Source organism: Nyctibius grandis, chromosome 15 (genome assembly GCF_013368605.1).
Source record: "Nyctibius grandis isolate bNycGra1 chromosome 15, bNycGra1.pri, whole genome shotgun sequence".
Classification (NCBI taxonomy): domain Eukaryota; kingdom Metazoa; phylum Chordata; class Aves; order Nyctibiiformes; family Nyctibiidae; genus Nyctibius; species Nyctibius grandis.
This window is the reverse complement of record NC_090672.1, coordinates 13,315,219-13,336,953: the sequence shown is the minus strand read 5'-3', so window position 1 is coordinate 13,336,953 and position 21,735 is coordinate 13,315,219. Positions and strand designations below refer to the sequence as shown.

General features: G+C 67.1%; 3 protein-coding genes across 3 annotated transcripts; all 3 read right to left on the bottom strand.

Annotated features, from left to right (window-relative positions):
• Positions 1-1,761: 1,761 nt before the first annotated feature.
• SLC25A10 (solute carrier family 25 member 10) lies at positions 1,762-8,122 on the bottom strand. Its single transcript, XM_068413335.1, has 11 exons — positions 8,033-8,122; positions 5,546-5,665; positions 5,346-5,460; positions 5,217-5,265; positions 4,804-4,845; positions 4,493-4,536; positions 4,315-4,385; positions 4,118-4,210; positions 3,748-3,825; positions 3,595-3,651; positions 1,762-2,958 (listed from the first exon to the last, which is right to left on the bottom strand). Exons 1-11 carry the CDS (start codon positions 8,120-8,122, stop codon positions 2,857-2,859), a joined length of 861 nt encoding a protein of 286 aa, XP_068269436.1. The 3' UTR covers positions 1,762-2,856.
• Positions 8,123-8,539: 417 nt separating this feature from the next.
• MRPL12 (mitochondrial ribosomal protein L12) lies at positions 8,540-11,967 on the bottom strand. Its single transcript, XM_068413275.1, has 4 exons — positions 11,734-11,967; positions 11,519-11,593; positions 11,245-11,376; positions 8,540-8,891 (listed from the first exon to the last, which is right to left on the bottom strand). Exons 1-4 carry the CDS (start codon positions 11,962-11,964, stop codon positions 8,775-8,777), a joined length of 555 nt encoding a protein of 184 aa, XP_068269376.1. The 5' UTR covers positions 11,965-11,967; the 3' UTR covers positions 8,540-8,774.
• A 210-nt stretch (positions 11,968-12,177) lies between these two features.
• On the bottom strand, positions 12,178-21,701 carry HGS (hepatocyte growth factor-regulated tyrosine kinase substrate). Its single transcript, XM_068413102.1, has 21 exons — positions 21,606-21,701; positions 21,172-21,256; positions 20,702-20,777; positions 20,135-20,227; positions 18,093-18,216; positions 17,374-17,426; positions 16,797-16,865; positions 16,482-16,606; positions 16,166-16,244; positions 15,981-16,079; positions 15,522-15,617; positions 15,115-15,153; positions 14,887-15,030; positions 14,536-14,749; positions 14,178-14,350; positions 13,916-14,056; positions 13,663-13,840; positions 13,450-13,583; positions 13,057-13,173; positions 12,805-12,900; positions 12,178-12,728 (listed from the first exon to the last, which is right to left on the bottom strand). The coding sequence occupies exons 1-21, from the start codon at positions 21,640-21,642 to the stop codon at positions 12,621-12,623; spliced, it is 2,280 nt and encodes a 759-aa protein (XP_068269203.1). The 5' UTR covers positions 21,643-21,701; the 3' UTR covers positions 12,178-12,620.
• Positions 21,702-21,735: the final 34 nt, after the last annotated feature.

Here is a 21,735-nt window from a genome sequence, read left to right as displayed (position 1 = left end):
CCGCGGCGGCGGCGGCTGTGGCGGCGGCTCGGGGGGAGGGACCGGCGCGGGGGGGAGGGACCGTGGGCGAGGAGCCGCGTCCCACCGCCCCGCTCCTCCCGCCGGTGCCCCCCGCCCCGCCCCGCCCGGCGCCGCCCGCCCCCGGTGCTCGGCGCTGCCCGCGCGGTCCCGCATCACCGGCAGCTGCGGAGGCACCGGTGCTTGTCCCCGCCGGCGGCTCCTCCGCTCTCGGGCACCGGCTCCCCTCGGCGGCGGGGACGGGGCGGGCGCAGCGGCGGGCGCGGCTGGACGGCGCTGGCCCCCGAGGGAGCGGGACGGGGGTGCCCGCGGCTCCGGCGGCCGGTGACGGGCCCGTTTGTCCCGTGCAGTCCCGCTGCAGTGCGGCCCGGTAAACAGCCCGACCCCGGCCAGCCCAGCCCAAGGTACCAGCCGCAGCGTGGGGGTCCCCGGAGCCCCCCGGCCCGTGCCCCCAGCCGGGGTCCCGCTCTGCTCGGCCACCTGCTCGCTGTGAGCCCCCGCGGGTGGGGACAGGGCGGCCTGGGCACACACTGGGGCTTGCGGGCACCTCGCCAGCGTGGGGGGGGGCGGACTGACGGCTGCCCCCCTGGAGACGGCCCTCGCACCCCGCTGGGGCAGGAGGCGGCTGCGGAGGGGCAGGACCGGCAGCCCCAGCGCCGCCTGGTGCAGGCAGAGGAGGGGGGTGACCTGTGGGAGCCCCTCCAGCAGCGGGGCTGGGGGCTCAGCACGCTGCCCAGGGGCGGGCAGGGGCCTGGGCAGAGGGCAGGATGAGACCAGGAGGGCCCAGCGAGCGCCAGCACCGCTGGCACCAGGCTGTGACAGTCCGAGGCCTCTCGTTTTCCGATGCGCAGAGATAAGCAGCGCTGCCGCGCTGTGCAGCTGCCGGACGCCCCGTGCTGTGTCTGGCACACGCTGTCCTGCCGGCGCGGCTGCAGCGCGGCTCAGCTGCGTAAGGGACGTAGGAAGAGGGTACGCGAGTGCCGGGAGCGCAGGGCTGGCACAGCCGGCGGGGCCGTGGCCCAGCTGGAATGTTCCCGCTGCCGGCCAGCGCGGGGTCGAGCCGGGCTCCGTGCCGCTGGAGGGTGATGGCTCCATCACTCTCCTGCTCCGTGTTGGCCTCCTGCGTGGGCACAGAGCAGCACCCGTCAGTCCCAGAAGTGGTGCCAGGGTGGCCGGGGGCACGAGCCACTGCAGCCCAGATGGGGCCAGGCAGCCCCCGGCGGCTCAGGAGGAAAGAGGGCTCAGCTCGCCCCACGCTCACCTGCCCAGGGCTCCCACACGGGGCCAGGCACAGGAACAAAGCAGCGGTGCCAGCCAGCATCATTAGGCTTCGTTAAGGTGACGAGCTTTCACTTCTCTCTGTCCCAGGCTGGCTCTGTTCCGCCTGCTGGAGCCCAATTAGTGCCACATCCCGGAGGCAGCTCCCGCCAAGAGGCAGAGGCTCTGCCCAGGAGCTGCCGGCTCAGCTGAGACCGGGCACCGCTCGGGGCAGGGCTGGCCCGGGGAGCCTGGCCCGCAGCTCCCCGCTGCGTGGGGCTGGGAGGCGCTGGGCACACGTGCCCTGGGGGCCGGGCTGGGGGCACAGAAGGGGGTGCAGACCCCCCTGCTCGGTGTGGTGCCGAGGGGGACGAGCCTCGCTCCGCTCCCTCTGCTCCTGGGGAGCTCAGGTCCCAGCCAGAGCCCTCCCGCAGCGGGAAGGGGCACAGCATCCCCCCCCCCCCCGCCCCGAGCAGGACACCAGGGCTTGTTCCACGGTTTATTATATATTAAAGTCACAGAAATTCCAGTTCTTTGATCCCTCGGGGCCACCGCGCACAGGGCGCACGTGGCAGAGGGGCTGGTGCCCGCAGCCCCCACGCGCAGGGCGGTGCAGGGTGGGGGGTCCGTGAGGCAGCCTGGGTGCACGCGGGGCTGGGGTCTGCCCCGGCCTGGCTGGGGGAGGGGGGAGGCGGCGCTGGATGGATGCCCCCACCCGTGGCCAGGTCTGGCAGAGGGTGAGTGAGCGCCGGGTCCTGGAGCCGGGGGCAGCCCCAGCTGCCGGCTGTGCCACAGGCGAGGGCAGGCCAGGTGAGGGGGCTCCAGCCCGTGCCAGGGCAAGGGGCCGAGCGGCTGCCCCCGGCCCCCGGGGTCTGTTCTGGCGTCATTGGTGTGAGGCACAATCCCTGAAGAGCCCAGCAGCCCTCGGGCGCTGGGGAGTTTTGGCCAAGCAGCAGCAGGGCGGGTCTGGAGAGGCTGGGAAGCAGAGTGGGGGGCCAGGCTGCGCTGGGGCCAGCGGAGGAGCACGGGGGGACAGGGCATGATGGGGGGACAGGGCGCTCCGGGGGGGACAGGGCCTCGCTGCGCTGAGCCTGCGTCTCCCCTCACTGCTCGCGGCAGAGGCTGGGAGCGAGGCAGCCCCGCGCCCGCTGCCCCCGGCACAGCCCCTGCCCCACCAGCCCCGTAGGCTCTGTGACCAGGCACGGAGCCAGAAAGCCGGACCCCCCGTCCCCCCCCGACAGCACAGTCCTGCTCCTGGAGGGGTGCAGGGGACAGGGCTGAGGGGGGTAAGGGCAGAACTTGTGGCCAGTGGGAAAACAGCAAAACCACCCCAAACCCAACAGTGCAGAGGGGAGAAGAGGCCCAAGAGTACCCAGAGGTAACGGAGGTGCTGAAAACAGGGGTGAGAGAGGAAAGGGGGGTCTGGGACCCGCTGGCCACAGGCACGGGCAAGGCACGGGCAAGGGGACGAGGGGTGGGGGGAGCGGTGCTGTCCACAGAGAGCAGAGGGGGGCTCTGGGATCTCAGCGGCGACCCGCGCGCTCACCCCCCCGGGGCAAGGCAGGGTCCCGTCCCTCCCGCTCAGGTGATCACTTTGATCCCAAAATATTTGCGCAGCTGTTCCAGGAAGACAAAGGTGAGGACGGTGTGAGGCACGAGCCGGATGGCAGCAGGAACGAAGCCCTGGAAGGGGACAGTGAGAAGGGGCAGAGTCAGCGTGTGCTGGGCCCTGGGCTCCCACGGGGAGCGGACGGCTGGGCGTGCGGTGAGGGAGGCGCGGCAGCCATCGCTGTGCACACACATCTGGGCGCCATGCATCAGCCCCTCCGCCCCCCCCCCACATCAGCGCCAGCATCACCGCAACGTCGGTGGAATCCCAGTAGAAGCCCAGATCCCACAGCCCCCGGAGCACGAGGGGGTCGGACGCTGCCCGGGAGGGTGAGCAGACAGGCTGTAACAGGGAGAACGCCTGGCTGGCAGCATCTGGAACAAACCTCGGGTGTGAAACCCCTTTTCTGGGGCCCTCCCAGGAGCGAGACCGAACTCACGGGTGCCTGCGGGCACACAGGGCCTGAGAGCCGACCCGTGTCTGCTGGTCAGTAACGTCCGACGGGTGCTGGAGCACCGCTGCCCGCACCTGCCCCCCTGTCTGGGGACCCAGCAGGTGCCCGGAGGGGGCCAAGGCTCGCAGTGCCCCAGGGCCAAGCTGGGGCCGGGCCAGCAGCAGAGCCAGGATGGCGCCTGCCCCAGAGCCGCTCTGGGCTCTCGCCCCCGCCCGCAGCCCAGCCCAGTCGCCCCCCACCCACCCCACGCAGGTACCTTGTAGAAGGCGAGGGGGCCGAGCTTGGCAGTTTCCACGGCGCAGTGGGCAACACCCTGGAGCGAGAGGGAGGGGGGTGAGGAGGCGCCGGGACAGAGGCCGGCGCCAAGGGGCCGGGGCCGGCAGCGGGGCGGGCAGGACGGGCCGCTCACCCGGTACTCGCCCTGGGAGTTCATGAGCCGCGTCTTGAGCACGTCCAGGGGCTGGCACAGGAATGTGGCGCATCCGCCCTGGGGAGAGCCAGCGGGGTCAGCAGCTCCGGCTCACGGAGGACACCCGGGTGCCAGCGACGGCCACCGTCACCGGAGAGACCCAGAGCCCTGCCGGGGCCCAGCCGCAGGCCGGGACCCACCGGAGCCTCCGACCGGCCCTGCTTAACCGGAGCCCTGTGAGGCAGGTCTGCAGCCCCAGCCTGGGGTCCCGAGCCTGGCTGCCGTCAAACCCAGTCCCATCCTGGCCTCCCCACACCCCTCCCGGCCTCCCTGCACCCCTCCCGGCCTCCCCGCACCCTGCCCCGCTCACAGCGATGAAGCTGGCCAGGAAGTGAGTGAAGACGTTGTCTGACAGCAGCCCCGTCGTGAGAACCAGCTGCTTGGCCTGGTCATAACAGGAGAGCTGCAGAGACACGGTGTATTAGTGACATGTGCCCCTTCCTCACCACGCCAGGGACCACCCCTGTCCCTGCCCCGGGCACCTACTGCCCAGCAGAGCTGTCCTACCTGCCCCACGGTGACCAGGGCCCCGCGGCTGGATGCCATCGTGGCTCCCGAGAAGAGTTTCTTCAAGCCCTCTGTGGACAGACAGATTTGGATCAGCACAGCCCTGGGACATCCCGCTCCCTCCCCTCCCTGCCTGGTCCGTGTCCCAGACCCCCCACCCCGGCCGGCACGGCCTCACCTTCCCGCAGGACGCGGTACATGCCGTCCAGGGCGTGGGAATAGCTGGAAGGAGCGAGAGGGGACGGTGTCAGGGTCCGAGGCTCCCCGGCAGCCCCGAGCGGGCAGTGGCAGCTCCCCGGCCCCAGTCCCGGTCCCAGCACCCCCGGGCACGGAGCCGCGGTGCCGGTGCGGTGCTGCCCCCCCGCGGCCACACGGACCCCGGCCCCCCCGAGCCCCGGCCCCCCCGGAGCCCCCTCCCCGCTGCCCCGGCCCCCCCGAAGCCCCGGCCCCCCCGAAGCCCCCTCCCTGCTGCCCCGGCCCCCCACTCACTTGCGCCGCAGCGAGGGTGGCTGCTTCATGTCGTTCTGCATCCTGGAAGGCAGAGCACCGCGGCGTGAGGCGGGGGCTGGTGCCCCGCTGTCTCCCCCAGCACCGGGGACCCGGGGTGAGCCTGGCCCGGGCAGAGGCGCAGCACACGGACTGCGCCGCCCGTTTGCAAAGGGACAGGAGAGCTGCCTCTACCCCCACCGCGGGGGGCCAGGGCTGTCACACCGAATGGCAGAACAACTCTGGGCCCCACGGGCACAGAGCTCCCCACGGGCACCGAGCTCCCCACGGGCACTGGGCCCCTGAGCACGGGGCAGCCCAGTCAGGAGAGACGTCAGGAGCACGGGGAGCACCCCACCGTCCCGGTGCCGCGTGCCGGCCGCGAGCCTCCCTCACCGGGACGTGGCAGAACTGACCTGACGTTCACCATGTCCGCCGGGGTCCCCACGAACCCGCCGGTGAAACCTGTGGCCAAAGAAGAGCTGGGGTCAGGGGGCTCCTCCGGCCCAAGGGAGCCGGGGTGAGGGTCCCTCTCCCTCGCTCACCTCCCACCGCGCCCAGCAGCACTTTCTGGTAGAAGGGGGGAGGCCCCTGGCTGCCCCGGCCCAAGTGGTCCCTCACGGTCTCGTAGATGGCAAAGCGAGTCAAGGAATACGTCATCTGGAGGAGAAGGACAATGGGCCGCCGTGTCCTGCCAGGCGCCCGCCTCCCTCTCCGTGCCGGCCTCGGGGACAGCGGCACTCACCTGCCGGCACAGCGAGGCGCTGAGCCCGTTGTAGAGAGCCAGGAAGCCATCGGTGCGGATCACACGCATCGCCATCCCCATCATCCGCATCTTCACCTCCTGCTGCGTCTGCAGGTGGACCTGGGGCAGAGACCGGCAGCGTCAGTGCCCCAGCCCCGTGCCGGGGCCGGGCAGAGAGGGTAACTCAGCACCGGCGCGGGGGCTTCTGCGCAAACAGGGACAGCTCCAGGCTCCCCACACCTCGGCGGTGCTCGGGAACCGGCCCAGCCCAGCACCGGAGGGTGGAGGCTGGCGGAGCACCAGGGCACCTGCCCGCAGTCCCTCCCAGGCGCCGGCCCGGCTCGGTGGCCTCGGCCACGTGCCCCAGGGTAGCGCCCGCTGCTCTGAGAAAGGCCCTGGGCCACGTCGGGGAGGGGAGGATCCAGAAGCACGTGAGCAAGCAAGTAACCAGCGCGGGTTTGCTCAGAGGAACCACGACAGGGCCGGTGAATTCATGACCCTCTACGCCCTCACCGCAGCCTCCAGAAGGCACTTCCCCTCCTCGCCAGCCGCAGGGATCGCAGGGGCACGCAGACAAGGCAACCCCGCAGCGCCGCTCACCAGCCCCAGGCACAGCCCCCGTGTCCGGGCGCTCCCCTCCCCGCCCGCGGCAGCCCAACGAGTCCCACCACGGCCGGAGGAAGCGGCAGCGGGACGGCGGGGGCTGCCTGGGGTGGGGGGGCCGTGTTGGCTGGTGCCAGAGCACGTTCTGAGCACACCCGCCGGGCCCCACGCTGTGGGGATCACGTGTGGGTCAAGGGCCGGGAAGATAAAATTAAAGAGAGCAAAGTGCCGCTGGCGGGGGACCGGGCCCGGCTCCCGGCACAGAAGCCCCGGCACGGCCAGGGCGTGGGACACGCAGCAGGACACTAGGAACAGCCTCTGCCTCCCTGCGGGGCAGCAGCGGGGAAGGGAAGGGACCCGCCTTCGACCCCGGCAGGCAGATTTCAGACCTCAGCGGCCAGAGCTGGCGGCGTGCCGGGCAGCCGGGGGACCGGGAGGGCGGGCAGAGCCATGCCTGGAAGCGCTCCACTGCCCGCCCGCCCCAGGGGTTCGGCAGGGGCACGAGCACCCTCCGGCCGGGCCGGCTGGGGCCTCCCGCCGGGGCCAAGGTCCAGCGATGTGCTGAGGCACCTTTGGCCCCTGCCCAGCCAGGCCCTGAGGCCCCTCGCGCTCCCCCACCCCTGGCACCAGCCCCGGCTGCGGGGGAGCTCTGGGCCAAAGGCAGGTTCACATCCAGCATTCAGGCGTGAACCCTCTGGCAAAGCCAGCCGCCTGCCCCCGGCTGCGGGGCACGCAGGGGCCGCGCATCCGCGGGGGACAGCGTGTGGGGACGCAGCCCTAAAGTCGCGCCCGTCGCGCTGGCTCAGGGACAGGCCTAGAGGCGTGCGCCAGACTAATTCCCCTCCTTAGCGCCTTGCCAGGGATCCCACGCAGCTCCCGCGGGCTGCCAGCCACCTCGGCCGGGCAGACAGGGCCAGCCGGGCACGGCAACGGGCCGAGCACCGGGCAGGCGGCGTCCCCCCGCCAGCGCCGGCTCCTCTCCCGCGCATCCTCCCCTCTGCCCACGCGGGGAGTGGGAAGGGGCTGCCCATCCCGACCCTCGTCCGTGGGCACAGCCCTGGGCACGGCCGGCTCTCCCGCTCCCCCCCCCGCTGCCACCCGGCTCCGGGCCGCTTGGCCGCCGCACGGGGCCCCGGGCAGCGCTGGCGCTGGCGGCGCGCGGCCCCTTTGTGCGGGAGCGGCGATGCCAGGCGGCCCGCGGCGCCCGGGTGACATCTTGGCCCGAGGACGCGGAGCCCCGTGGGCCGGTGGCCAGCGCCGCGGGCCCCGGAGCCGCCGCCGGGCCTCGCCCAGGCGCCTGGGCAGGGCTGGCCGGGCCGCCCCCCGCAGCCCACGGCCCCCGGGCTGGCACCCCGAGCCCCGCAGAGCCCCCAGCCCCGTCCCCTCACACGCCTGCACCTGCGCCGGGCCCGCGGCTCCGCAGCCCCGTCCCCGCGCTGCCCCCGCCCCTGTCCCCTCACCGCCGTGTCCCCGGGCCCCACAGCCGCGTCCCCGCGCTCTCATCCCCCTCACAGCCGCGAACCGGCCCCGCAGAACCGGCTCTACCGGCAGCTGTTTCCCCGGTCCTCCGCAGCCGCTCCCGGGACTCCCAGAGCCGCTCCCGGGACCCCCAGAGCCGCTCCCGGGACCCCCAGAGCTGCTCCCCGGCCCCACCGAGCCGCTCCCGGGACCCCCAGAGCCGCTCCCGGGACCCCCCCAACCACTCCCAGGACCCCCAGAGCTGCTCCCCGGCCCCACAGAGCCACTCCCGGGACCCCCAGAGCCGCTACCGGGGCCCCCAGAGCCGCTACCGGCACCCCCAGAGCCGCTCCCCGGCCCCATAAAGCCGCTCCCCGACCCCTCACACCCGCTCCCCCCCGCAGCCCCTCCTTCCCCTCTCCCCACCTTGAGCAGGTCCAGCGGGTGCGTGCAGCAGGCGGCCCCGCACGAAGCGAGACCCCCGAAGTACCACCGCGACACGCGCTGCTCCGCCATCGGCGTCGCTCTAAGACACGCCCCCTCCGGGGGTCAACGCCACGCCCCCTCCGGTAAGCCACGCCCCCCCTTTCCCACGGTACCGGGGGATCGTGGTGGCACCGGGGACGCCGCAACGGGCCCGGGGACGCCGCGGCAGCTCCCCCCGCGCCGCGGCCGCGGCGCGGGGGGAGCTGCCGCGGCGTCCCCGGGCCCCCGGTTCCCACCCCCAGCCAGCTCTACAGCCCAAGGCAGGCACCTCTCCGTTAATAATTAACGGTGGATAATTAACGGGGAGGTTAAACCACCCAAAAGCAGCTTTGAGGAAAGAGACGGGGGCAGGGGGGCTGCTGCGTGGCCGCAGAAGCGGTGCTGGGGTAGGAGGGTGGACGGCGGGGAGGATGAGGGTTTTCTGAGAGATGAAGCGTTTTACGTGGGTTTGTTTTTTTTTTTTTATATTTATGAAGTAAGAGTTCGTGGCGATGCCAGAACCAGGCAGCAGTTCCGCCGAACCGTACAGCGTTCTCACACCGGATCGCTTCGTGTCCGCGCTCCCAACGCACGACTTAGGGGATGTCTCGCGCTCGGAAACATCCGGAGCCCGGCCCGGGCAGCGGCGGGCAGCGGGGAAGGCTGCCGTCGCACCAGTCCCTCGGTGGTGAGACGGGGCGGCCTACTCCAGCACCACAGTCCCTCCTGCTGCCTCCAGCGCCGCTTTGATCTTCTCTGCTTCCTCCTTGGCGGCGTTAGCCTTGATCTCCTGCGGAAGGGACTCCACCAGCTTCTTTGCCTGCGGGAGGAACGGAGTACGAGGCTTGTAAACGGGCTTTCACGAACCGGATTAACAGGCTCAGAGCCATGAGCCTCACCTCGGCGTACGCAGACCAGGGAAACTCACCGACTGGTCTAAAACCCAAGACTTTTACTTGAACTACAGCACATCCCGCCACAAGGCACCTAAACCTGACTGCAAGCGACAGCACATCCACCACAGCCCTGGGAGGCCTTTTTCGTCGACTAATTGCCCATAAATTCCTCCCACGGTGTGCACGGTGCTCCCAGCTGCGCAGCCCCAGCCCGAGAAGGTGCCAGGGACGCGCGCAGAGCCACCGAGGCAGCTACCGGCCCGTGCCGGGGTGACCTTTCTCAGCACCAGTGTTTTGGTTCGCATATTTCCGCCGGCAGGGAGGAGAGGCTGCGCAGGAATCCGCTGTACCGGGTAAAAAAAAAGAGCTCCAGCACAGGCTACCCTTGACTACACAATCTCGACATTTTCAGAACTTTCTGTACAAAACTCCTGGCACTCTGCAGCGCCGCGATGTTTAAGGCGAGCTGCAAAGCCGCTGGGCTGATCTAAAGGGGCTTCCTGCAGCGCTGCTGTAGACAGGAGGGAGCCGGGAGGACAAGCCCCTGCTGCACAGACGCTCTTGCTCTTACACCCAGCAGCAGCAACAAAGCTGTTCAGCTCCTTAAAAACAAACCCCGGGGAGGTTCCTACGGTGAAGAGCCGCTGCCAGCTCTCTGCCGCGTGGCACTGCCGGTATTTGGCCCCCGACAATGGACCGTTGCTGACAGACAGAAGGTTTTGTTGTTCCAGTTCACGCTGGGCGCAGCGACGGCGTGTCCGTGGTGGGGCTGAGAAGGTGCAGCTGTGCGGGTGCACAGGCCTGCCCTCACCAGGACAGCGTCCAGCAGGGAGCCTGTGCTGGCTCGCTGAGAGGGGGACAGGCAGCACAACCACGGTTATTCAAGATCCTCGCTCACTAATGCTTGACTTCTGTTCCAAAGCTGCCTCGGCCACAGGAAGCAGCTGAGAGCAGGGCCCAGCCCCAGCTGGACCCGCACCACGACAGGCCCTGGGCAGACGAGATATGCAGAATAGATTCCCTGCCAGTCTCATTAAAACCACCTCAACTGCATGGCAGTAAAGTTTACAATGAGAATTTATCAGCTACACCTTGAGTACAAGCTCCGCAGACAGAACCGTCAGCAGCGGTTTGTTCTGTGCGTGCGGGTTTTAACCAAAACACCCCGTCGGGTGAGTCACACGGGACAAAGTTCACCCCCAACAACCTGCACCAGAACTGGGACCAGCCTGCTTGACAGGCCCCACGCACTAAGCCAAGCTGTCTTAGCGTTGGTTCTCCAGACAGCCTTTAACCACCCGCTGACTGTGCCCGTTACAGGGTTTGGGTATCTTAATGTTTGCTTGGGACCGACAATGGATAAACATCTGCCAGAGTAACTGAGCTGACAGTCAGTTAATTATCCCCGTGGGCCAACAAGACTCACGTCTCTGCCACCAGAGTTTCTCTGTTATCAAGTTGTTTGCATTGCGACACCCCAACGTGAACGGGGCAGAAGATGTTCTGCAAATCCTGACATCCCAGGCTACAAACAACAGCAGGTTTTACAATGCTCAATGCTTCATCCTTGCAACTGGATAAAGTGCTACTGTTATCCCCACGATACGGAAGCATCATCCAGTGGAGAACTGAAGCAGGTTAAATGCTTCCGCAGTAGCAGCTGTATCACCCGCTCTTTGTTCTGAGCCCACAGCATTGCTCAGACGCTGCTCAGGACGGCGAAAGGCCCGTTTCCTCCGAGGAAAGGAGGAGGCATCACCTACAAAGAGAAGAGCTCTGAGAAGCACTGGAAGCGCGGGCTGCAAGAAGTGTGAGAAACTTGTCTAAACTCAGAAATACGTCGGCCTTAAGAAAGCAAAAACCTTGAGGGGAAGGTGAGCCACAGTCAGCTGCAGCGAGGAGTGCTGGCTGCTCCCGAGGCCTGCAGGAAAGCCCACGGCAGCTCTGGGACGTGGGGAAGGCGAGGCTGGCACGGAGGGCTTTGGGGTCTCTGCTCTGAGCCACCTCTTTCACCCCACCGCTTCTGCCAGGGGCTCAGCCGTTGGCCACACAGCGCAGCGGGGAGGGAACAGCCTTCTCTGAAAACAGATGCAACCGGCCCCTGCCCTCCATCTCATCCGCGTCTTTGCAGCCCCCAGGCAGGCTGCTCTGAGCACGGAAATCCAGGCTCCCTTTTGAACAGAGGACCGAGGCTGCTGCTGCAACGTGCTTCAGAACCCGTTCGGGCCCGGGGGCGACACGGGGGGTGACCGGAGCCTTGGGCAGCCCCATCCTCACCTGCACCAGGTTGATTCCTGGCACGAAGTTCTTCACCTCCTTGATCAGCTTCACCTTGTCGGTAGGTTTCATCTCCGTCAGCCGGACGGTGAAATGTGTTTTCTCTTTCTTGACCGGCACCTCCTCCTCCTCCTGGAAGCAGCCAGAGCTCGGTGAAGACACCCGGCCAGGCCCCGCGGCCCTCCCCGCCGCGCCCCCCGCGTGGGGACCCGCCAGGCCAGCACAGAGCCCCCGGGGGCCCAACCCCCGACCCCTCCCCGGAGAGCCCCGGTACCTGCGGAGCCGCCTGGGAGGGCAGCAGGGAGGCAGCCGCCGGCATCACCGCCACGTCCGGGATCTTCAGCGTCTCCTGCGGGAAGAGCAGCGGCACCGGCGGCCGGTGAGGCGGCGCCCGGGGGCCGGGCCGGGCCGAGCCGAGCCGAACCGAGGGGGCCGGTCCGGTCCGAGCCGAGCCGGGGGGGCCGGTCCGAGCCGCCCCTCGCCACCCACCTTGAGCAGCGCGTTGAGGTCGGCCACCTCCAGCAGCGTCAGCCCCGCGATGTCCCGCACCAGCTGCCGCACCTTGGGCGAGTACTCCTTGGCGGCCGTGTCCAGCGGCGCCCCGGCCAGCGCCTCGGAGCGCCGCGCGCGGCCCGTGCCCAGCGCCCGCGGCCCGGGGGGGGCCCAGCGCCAGGCGGGCGGCGGGCGGCGCGGCAGCAGCGCGCGGGCGGCGGGCAGCATGGCGGCCGGAGGACACGGCGGCGCTCTGCCCCGCGCTCGATGGTCCCGGCGGCCCCCGCGCCGCCCGCTCTAGGCGCCGGCGCCGCGGCTCGATGGTGAGGCGGCGCTCTAGCCGCCGGGTCCGCCGGGACTCGCTAGCCCCGGTCTGCCCCTGTCACCGGCGCCGCCCCAGCACCCCGGCGGGCCCCGCGCCCCAGCACACCGGGCCGCAGCTCGTTCCGAACACTTTATTATCACCATTCGCGCTCGGTCTCCCCCGCGGGAGCGCGCGGCTGTGCCGCGGGGACGGGGACAGGCCCGGTGCCGCGGGCCCGGGCGGGGAGAGGGCGCTGGCGGGGCCGGGGCTGGGCAGGGGCGGGCAGCGCGGGGCCCGGGCAGCGGGACGGGGGCCGGCCGGCAGCACTGCTCCCAGGGGGGGCGCAGGCCGGCGCCCCCGCAGGCTCCCGGGGTGGGGGGGTGGGTGAGCCGGGGACGGGAGCGCAGCCCCCGGGAGCAGGTGTGGGGCTGCTCTCCCGCTGCGGGGTCCCCGGTGCCGGTGCTGAGACCCCGCGGTGCCGCGTCCCCAGGCCAGGCAGGGGTGGGGGGCTGAGGGGGCAGCTAAGAACAGACGCGGTTCCGGACGCGGTGTAGTGTTGCGGGGACCCCCCGCGCCGGGGTCAGTCGAAGGAGATGAGCTGGGCCTCCCCGCTGCCCGGCGGCGGCTGCACCGGGGCGGGCGCCGGCGGGGGCGGCTGCTGCTGCGGGCCCCCCCCAGCAGGTGCCATCTAGAACAGACGAGGCGGCTTCGTTAGCAAACGCGCCCGCTCCGGGGCCCCGGCCCCCCGCGGCCGCAGCACTCACCTGCTGGTAGAGGGGCTGCTGCCCGGGCAGGTAGGGCTGCTGGGCGGGCAGGCTGCTCAGCGCCGCGTCCTGCCCCGGCAGCGCAGACATGAGGCCCTGCGGGAGCGAGGGGCGGCCGTCAGGGGGGCTGGGGGACGCGCAGCGCCCGCAGGGCACAGGGGAAGGCCCGCGGCCTCCGCCCCAGGAGGGCTCCACAGGCTGGAGCCCACCCAGACCTCATCCCCCCCGGTGCCAAGAGGAGGGAGTGCTCACCTGCATGCTGTAGGGCTGGTAGCCCATGGAGACCGACTGGCTGCCCATGTAGCCCATGGCGCCCGACTGGGCGGCCTGCGAGATGGCCGGGATGCTCTGCGACTGCGAGGCTGCGCTCTGGGGAGGAGAGGCTGGTGAGAGGGGTGCCGGCAGAGACGGCGCACCCCAAACCCACACCCCAGGGGCTCCGGGGCTCTCCAGAGCCCAGAACTGGCTCTGACCCCAACCCACACCCACGGCGAAAGCAGCAGCAGATCCAGAGATCTGGGACCAACCAGCCACTTCTCCCCATCAGAGAGGGGGTGAATACCAGCCCCCCAGAACGCCCCGGCCCTCACCCCCCCCGGCCGCGAGCTGCTCTGCTCCGGCTGCGGGGATGCTGCCCTCACTTGCCTGGTAGCCCTGCGTTGGAGTCGGCTGGTAGGACGAGTACGCCGGGGTGGTGGTGGGCACCGCCGGCGCCTGCTGAGCCGCCTGCCCGCTGCCAGCCCCCGCCTGGTACATGTAGGCGTTCACCATGCCGGGATCTGGGGCGGAGAGGGCAGAGGCTGAAGCAGGCACCCCGCGCTCAGCCTCCGCCCGCGTGGGCTCAGCTGGCCGACGTACCTGTCCCTGTGACGGGCATCGCGGTGTACGGCCCCGTGCCCCCTTGTGCCGCCTGGTTCATGTACACGCTGTGCATGGGAGAGCCCTCCACGGAGCCGGCCGGGCTGAAGGTGCCGGGGAAGCTGGTGGGCCCAGAGGGCTGGTAGATCACCCCGCTGGCTGCGGGCACGGCCTGGAGCTGTTGAGGGAAGAACAAGCTTTAGGCCACGGCCCCTGGGACCTGGCAGGAGGGTCTCTGGCGCAGCAGCCGTACTTGGGCGTAAGGCAGCGAGAAGGCTGGCATCTGGGCTCTCATCTGGATGGTCTGCTTCTGCTGCTCCAGGCGCATCTGCCTCTCCTTCTCCTGCTCCTGCAGTCGCTGGATGGCCAACTGACGCTGCATCTCCAGGTACTCCTGTGGGAACAGGGCCGTGATGGCTAGAAGCTGGGACACCGCAGCGTCCCCTTGGGCCAGGACGGCCGTCCCTGCGGGCTGACGTGGCCCTGGATACCCTGGAAACGCTTCCCTGCCTCACCTGCTTCTTCTGCCTCATGATCTCCAGCTTCTGGGCCAGCTGGATCTGGCGCTGGCGCTCTGCCTCCTCGGCTGCACGGCGCAGCTTCTCCCGATGCTCCTCCCGCAGCGCGTTCAGAGCCCCGCGCGCGTCCCGGATCTGGGCCAGTTTGTCCTGCAGGCCCTCGTAGTACACTGGGGAGGGAAGGGACAGCCTCAGGGACCCTCTCGGGGCAGAGCCCTCGGACCACCCCTGCACACCGCGCCGGCTTCTCTCCAGAGAGGCTGTGTCCCGGCAATGCCCTGGCGCTGGGGGAAGCCCCGGCAGCCGCCCGCTCCGCCCCGGGACACTCGCCCACGGCCGCCCAGCTCCCACGTACGCCGGCGCTCGTCCAGCTGGTTGAGCAGCTCCAGCAGCTGGGGGTGCATGTTGTTGATGGACTGGAAGAGGGACAACACGGCAGAGTCATTGGTGATGCTGCGGCCCCGCATGTGGTTGCTCTTCATGCGGTTGACAAACGTGGTGACCGCGTTCTGCAGCGCCTTCAGGAACTGCTCGTGGTTCTCCTCGGACTCGCCATTCTGGTACTGCTGCTGGAAGGACAGGGCGGCCGGTCAGCCTCGGCCCGCCCGCGCTGAGCCTGCAGAGCTGCGCGGCCGGGCTGAACGAAGGACTCGGGCACTCTTCGCCCCTCACACGCTGCCAGACACAGCTCCAGGCCCCCTCTTACCTCAACAACCCCGAGCGGGGCCGGGTGGGCTTCCCCAGGCTGGGCAGCCGGCTCCGTGAGGGACAGAGGTGCTGACGGGGTGGGGCTCTTGCGAACCTCCTCTTGTTTCTTCTCCCAGTAGTTGCGGTTCAGGTACCGAGCCAGCTGCCAGGAAGAGAAGGAAGATGAGCATCGCAGCCCCGCCGGGAGCGAGCCTGTGCCGTGGAGTAGTAAGGGCTGGATCCTCACCTCCGGGTCAATGTCCTCAGCCAAGGGAGCAGAGGAATTCTGGAAAGAGACAGACAGGGAAATCCAGTTCAGAGAAAGCAGAGACCCACAGCTCCCACACACACCCTGCTCAGACCCAGCCCTACACAACCCCCAGTGCTGAGCACCAGCAAAAGCCTGGAAGGGGAGAGCTGTCTCCTTCAGCCAGAGACACGCTGCAGCTACTGGAAGCAGGGAGGCACCTCAGCGCCAGCTGAGTACAGCCCTGCTTGCTGAAAACACAGCAGGGCTGTGAAAGAGCGAGGGACTGAACGGGGCAATTATTTTCTCTCAGAACAGGGATTAAACCTGACCCAAGCAGGGCAGCTTGGGGTGGGGAAGTGGCTGGTGTCCAACCCCTTCACGTCCAGGGGCTCCCACGAACGTACCACGGGTGGGGAATAGAGTGTGCTGACCGGGGGGGCCGACGAGGTGACGGGGGTGGGCTCAGCCTTCGGGTACATGGAGTACGTTGTTTTCTGCCTCTGCAAAAGAGAAAAAACAGTCAACTCAGGGACTGTCCACACTCCTCCAAATCACCCAGCCAGCTGCAGGCTGGGCACACTGGGCAGGCAAGGCTCCCAGCGATGGCCAGCAGACCCCCCCTCACACCGCACAGCCTCCTGCAGACCAGCGTGCCCCGGGGCACAGCCTGGGCACAGCCTGCTTCTGAGATTGGGGACTGCAGCACAGCACGTGCCTGGCTCCGCCCTCACCCCCTCATTCCACAGGCCCTGCGACTCACGCCAGGACAGGCCTAAAGATCTGTTACTGCACAGCGAGGAGGTGCCCAGCACACCTGGGCTGTACGGCAACCACCACTCCCAGATGCCAAACAGGGCACGAACCATTCTCTCCTTCTCCTCGGCCTCCGACTGAGACAAGGCAATAGCGAGCTGGAGCTCCTCCTCCTCCTGCAGAGCTGTCTCGTCACGCTTTGGAGGCAGCTGCAAGCAGAAAGATGAGGAGGTGGTCAGGGAAGGGATCGACGAGCAGGTCGGGATCACGGATCACCCACAGAGCAGCCACTCACCTGGGACTGCTGAGAGAGGGGGCTGGTCAGGTACTCGGGGGGCAGCTCGGAGGTGGCAGCAGCTTTACCCTCAGCTTTCCTGGAGTCAGAAAGAGGCGACAGTGCAGACTGAATGCTCCTTCCTCCGCGCTGGAGCCCCTGCTCTGCTCAACAACACAGCTGTAAACCCCGTTCCCAGGAAGGAAGGACCCAGCCCAGCCTGCACAGCTTGGGGGCACCCTCGCTGTGGTCTGCGGAAAGGGTGGCTCCACGCCAAGCTTCTCCCCTCGCAGCCCCAGCCATTGCAGGCAAAGAAACACACACAGAGGGTACTGACTTGTTGAGATGCTCATAACAGGGCTCGCAGACTCTCACTTCCTTCTCAATCCCGAACTTGGGGATGGTGGAATACTTGGAGGAGCATTTGCCACAGAAGATCTGCCCGCAGGCCCTGCAATGATGCTGCAAAGGATGGGAGACATCAGCGCAGCAGCAAGATGCTCCTTCACCATCAGTCAACATCAGGCTTCTCTGCCTGTGTCCAGGGAACACAGCCCAGCCCCGACACGCTCCACACAGGCTCGGGGAGTCCTGCAAGTCCTGGGGGGCTGTGCAGGAGCAGGGAACCCAGAGGGGCAGGAGCAGCACCCACCTTCCGCGTCACTACGCCAAACTGCACTCGACATCTGTGACACTCCTCAGCGTCGACCCAGTCTGGAGCCTGTCAGGGTTAAGGAGACTTGAGTAAAGGCCTCAAGGAGCTCGTCTCCACAGGAGCTCCTGTGGCTAACCAAGACGCTCTCGTGGATGGGGGGGACTGGAAGCATTTGCAGCTCAACAGGAAATATTAACCCCCAGAAGTCATCTCCTCCCGTGTTCCTAAAGACTCTGATGCTTTCCCAGTCAGCAAGAGGTTTTCTAGGAACATGCCTGCACGGCAACCACCTTAGCAATGCCCTGCTGCCACGTTCAGACTGCCACACTGCTGGAAGGCCACTGAGTAGGGTAAGGTGAGACCAACTCCCTGTCCTGGTCAATTCTCCCCTCCCTCTGGTAGTTTTAGGCTATATCGCTGTACACCACCCCAGAACTGCCCGTGTGGCACACCCAGCGAGGTCTCTAATCTGTGTGAAATGGTGCAATGCAAGAGCTGCAGGGTTAGTAGGACGGGGACAGGAGAGCAAGGTCTGTCCCGCAGCGCCCGCTCTCCCCCCACCCGCAGAGCTCACCCTTTCTGCAGCGAACATGGCATCGCTCTCTTTGAACTCCGGGAACACGTGGCCTGCGGGAGAAGCGACAGTGTCCCGTTGGAAAGGGCTCCTCCGCACAGGGAGGCCAAGGAGCTGGCACCCTCGTGCCGCAGGTCCCAGCCACACGTGTCAGACCCGGCTCAGCGCGCCTGCCCTGACCACTATCTTACTCTGACACAACTACCAGCGACCTCCCTCTTGCAGGAGGCCAGAGGGCAACGCTCGCACAGCGCTGGGCTCAGCCACGCTCTCAAATGCCCACGACAATCCCCTGCTGCTTTCCCTTATACACCTGTCAGGACGCAGGAGCCTGGGCCCATCCTGGGGGTACTAATAAAAGCCCGGGAGGAGGGAACCGCCCCGCTGTAAATCCCTTCCCAGAGGACACGTGGATTCGCTGCCAGTTTCCTGAAGAACATTCGCAGCTCCTGCTCTTCAGGTCTCACTGACAACTCTTAGCTGCCAGCTGGGCTGGGGGCCCAGAGCGTGGGACAACGGGGCTGTCCCCTCTCTGCAGCGGGACTCAGCTGCTCCCAGAGGTTCATCGTGTATCGGGCACCAAGAAAAAGCTCAGTGTTGCAAGTCCAGGTTCTGCTCACACCAGGCAGGGCCCTGACACCCACCCTCCTCCTGCTACCTCCTCCAGAGCAGAGCTGCTTGGCCAACTGTCCACCCACCTTGGCCCACAGAGTCCTCACCTTCAACCTTCATTATCTGATAGGTGTCCTGCACCACCTTGTACTTGGGCTCGTTGCGGAAGGCGTGAGCCCAGGCCTGGATGAGGTACAGGATCTTACTGCGGACACTTGTCTCCACCTGCCTCTGCACAGAAAGAGAGAAGAGAAAAAAATCTGAGAAAAAGACCTTGAAACCCAAAGGTTGGTGTGAATCCCCCAGAAGAGAAGCCAGAAACGGCCTTCATGGAAAGAGAGATTTCAGAGTAGTTGTGCAAGGTAAGAGCTGTCAGAAAGCTGCAATAAGGACAACTCACAGCAAGGACTACTGCTCCTTCAGCTTCCCCACCTCCTCCCTCCGGCACGAACGAGAAGACATCCTTCAGAGCAGCATGGACCAAAAGGGGTGTAACCACAACGCTGTGAGCAAACGCCCAGAGACTCGCACAGTCGCTCCCCGGGGCAGGCATGAGCACTGGCCTGCCCAAAGAGCTGCTCGTCCTGCTCTCTAACTGCGGGGCCTGCAGCCACCCAGCCAGGCAGGACAGCGCGGCGCGCCTCGGCCGAGGGCTGAGCGGGCAGCACAGGCTCCCAGCTCCCAGCTGAGGGTGGCAGTGCCAGGCTGTGGCAGCTCCGGCCCCGAGGCTCCTGCCTGGGAACACCCACAGCTACCTCGGGAGGTGACGCGGCAAGGACAGCTGGGGAGCCTGCCCTTTGGAGGCACAGCCCAAGGAGCCTCCTTCCACAGCTCAAGGAGCTGGAGGAAACTTGGCGAGCCTGTTCCTACCCCGGCCCTGTCATCAGCTGACCGAGTCATCGCACGCTCACATGACCGGCTGCTCCAGAAATCCCGGGACGCGGAGGAGCGTTGTCAAGCTCTGACTTCAGCCGAGAGCTCAGCCCACACACTGTGGCTCCCTGACAACTCCTGGAGCTCCAATCTTATGGATTTGGCAAAATCCTGCATTCCACACGTGTCACAGCCCTGAACCTCCGCAGAACTGAGGCTGTTTTACCAGCACGGGGCATTACAAGCAGCAAAGTTCCAAGTGTAGGAGGAGAACGGGTCTGCAGCAGTTATGAAACTCCCGAGGCAGACAAGGGCTGGGGAGAGACACACCGTCTCTTGATCTGATCTCCTCAGCGCTCGGAGCGGCTGCACTACTACAGCTGGCCGTCACACTGCAGCAGTGTTCCTATCTCAGCAGGAGATCCTGCACGGAGACCGAGTCAGCCCTAACAGGGAGGGGACAGGAGAGAGACCCCCTGCACCGTGTGCGAGGTGATGGGACTCGCACAGCTCATCCACCAAACATCTGGGTCATCCAGTCGTCTGTTTCTGGCAGAAGACAGAGGCTGTAAGGAGCAGCACCCCTCTAACCAGCTCTGGTCTGGGCACGGCCGCTCTGGGGCTGGGAGCTGCACACAGAGGGTCCCGTTTCCACATCACTTGTAGAAGTCTCCAGTCCGAGGACACACAGAGGTCCTACAGGCACCGTGTTATATCAAACTGGCACATGTCACAGCTTGTGACAACAGCTCGTCAGTGAAAACAGACAGGTCTCAATCCTGCAAAGCTACTCAAAGAATTCCACAGGCCGAGGAAACAGCCATGATAAAGAGTGAGCTTCTGCCGGTTTTTACCTCGCTGCTTTACCTTCCTGGTGTCTCGTACTGTGCTACAGGAAGGGAATTCACCTCACTGCTGCTCAGGTCCTTGGTGCACCTGCCAGACCATCACCTGTTTCCCTTTGCTGCCTGAAGCATTGCACCGAGGAGCACGTACCACGCAACGCTCTAGGCCTTTACAGCATGTTCCTACCCCACCTCATGGTACAAACACCACCTTCGCTCTCAGGCATCTCCTCTCCCTGGCAGGAAATCCTCGGCTCCCACACTCACCCCTGCACGTCACACAATACAGTTTGCTCCTTTCTGAAACGCGTTTCCGAACAGTTTCTCTTCTGTTCCTTACACAAAGGGAAGGGAGGACACGCACGTTTTCTCCTTCTGCTGCTGCTCTTACGAGCTCATTCAAAACCATCAGTAAAATAAGATCTCTTTACCTTGAGTATTTCCTTCAGTTCCTCCATGGTCTGTTTATTGGCCACCTCATCATGGACTGTTTGGCCACAGTTTTTAACGACTGACTCCATGACCTGCAAGGGCAAAGGACAACATTAGCCTGCCACTTCCCTCCTCCTCTCACCGCCGCCACCACACCAAGACGGGGCAGTACCTAAGCGATGAGTGGCATCGGGGCAGTGTCAGTCACGCCACAGAAATCCACACCACCGCGCTGGAGAATAAGCTACGCTTAATAGCACGGTCCCTTTGTACCTCTGCTATGCAGAGACAGAGCCCCAGGGACAGCGTCTCAAGTTCCAGCTTTTGTCTGTTTCTAACTCCCAGATGGAATCAAAGAATGAAACCCAGGGCCTGCTGATCAGCCACGAAACCTCCGTGCCAGGGCCAGGAGGAGGCAAACTCCAAGCTGTGACTCCAACGCTCCCCGGGCAGAGCAGGGAACGCCGTGCAGGCCATGCAGCCCAGAAGGCCGGCGTGTAAAAGGCACGAAGCTCCCTGGCCTGCGAGCCGGGCCCCCGCAGCGCTCACGCTTGGGCTGACGTTACCTCCAGGGCGTAGAGTGCCACGTGGGGGTTCTTGTCGTTGACTTTCTTCTTGATAGCGTTGACGGCATATTTTGCTCTGGGTAAGGAAAGAGAGCACACGTCCTCAGGTCATCCAGGATGCGAGGGGAGATTCCACCCGCTGCTGACAACCCGCTAACCCCCCCCAACACCAGGGCACAGTTAGCTCTGGGTCTGCGCGATTCCCCCGAGGCAAACCGGGAAGAGAAGGAATAAGCACATTCAAGCTTGGGTTTATCTGAGGATTTCAGGCCGGAGCTAACCCGCAGTTCCCGAGCTCACAGCAGTACCTCGCCCCGTCTGGGCGCACTGTACCGCCTTCGCAGGGCTTTTCGGAGAGGGGACAGCCAGACGCGGGCTACCGCAGGCCGGTGGGGCCGAGCCCCCCACGCTGCGCCTCGCCGAGCCCTGGGAGCCGCGCTGGCAGCGCACCTGCAGCCGAGGGCACTTACTGGGTGTCTCCCTGCCGGATCATGTCGCAGATCTGCAGGATGGATTCCCAGTCCGTCTCCAGCAGCAGCTGGCTCGTGGCCTTGTCTGCAAGGAACAACCCCGTCAGGCGGCTGTCGGCAGCTCCGCTTGTCTCGGCTCCGCTCCGCGACGGCCGGTGTGTTTGCGGGAACCTCCCCGGGCCGCGGGGACACCCCGGACCCGAGCGCTCGGCGACAGAAGCCCCGGGATCTCCCGGAACGCGCCCGCTCCCCCCTCCGGACGGCCCGGGGCGCTCGGCAGCCTCAGACCCGCCGCGCCAGCTCCTGCGGGCCGCGGCCCCGGCTCCACCCGCCCGGGCGGCACCGAGCCTCGGCCCCGGCTGCGGCAGCGCCGCGCCCGCCCGGCTCCCGTCTCCCCCCGTTGCCCCCCCGCCCCGCCGAGAGAAGGCCGGTACCGAGGAGCCGCTCGAAGGTGCCGCCGCCGCGCCCCATCGTGGTCCCCCGTCGCCGTCCCGGCTCGGCCTCTCCACCGCCCCTCCGCCGCACTTCCGCTTCCGGCTTCCGGCGGGGGCGGGGCTGCTTCCG

Bases quoted from the DNA above. Each gene is read 5' to 3' on its own strand.
- MRPL12 (XM_068413275.1), bottom strand. From the start codon at position 11,964: ATGCTGCCCGCCGCCCGCGCGCTGCTGCCGCGCCGCCCGCCGCCCGCC. The intron at 11,594-11,733 runs GTGGGTGGCGAG...CTCTTCCCGCAG, and splicing joins ACCTCAACGCGCTGCTCAAG to GAGACGCTGAAGATCCCGGA. The intron at 11,377-11,518 runs GTACCGGGGCTC...GGCTGCTTCCAG, and splicing joins CCTCCCAGGCGGCTCCGCAG to GAGGAGGAGGAGGTGCCGGT.
- SLC25A10 (XM_068413335.1), bottom strand. From the start codon at position 8,122: ATGGCGGAGCAGCGCGTGTCGCGGTGGTACTTCGGGGGTCTCGCTTCG. The intron at 4,537-4,803 runs GTGAGTGGGGGG...CGCTCCTTCCAG, and splicing joins CCACCCTCGCTGCGGCGCAA to CTATTCCCACGCCCTGGACG. The intron at 3,652-3,747 runs GTGAGCGGCCCG...CTCTCGCTCCAG, and splicing joins ACTCCCAGGGCGAGTACCGG to GGTGTTGCCCACTGCGCCGT.
- HGS (XM_068413102.1), bottom strand. From the start codon at position 21,642: ATGGGGCGCGGCGGCGGCACCTTCGAGCGGCTCCTCG. The intron at 18,217-20,134 runs GTAAAGAGATCT...CTTTCTGTGCAG, and splicing joins AACTGAAGGAAATACTCAAG to AGGCAGGTGGAGACAAGTGT. The intron at 12,901-13,056 runs GTGAGCACTCCC...TCGCTCCCGCAG, and splicing joins ACCAGCCCTACAGCATGCAG to GGCCTCATGTCTGCGCTGCC.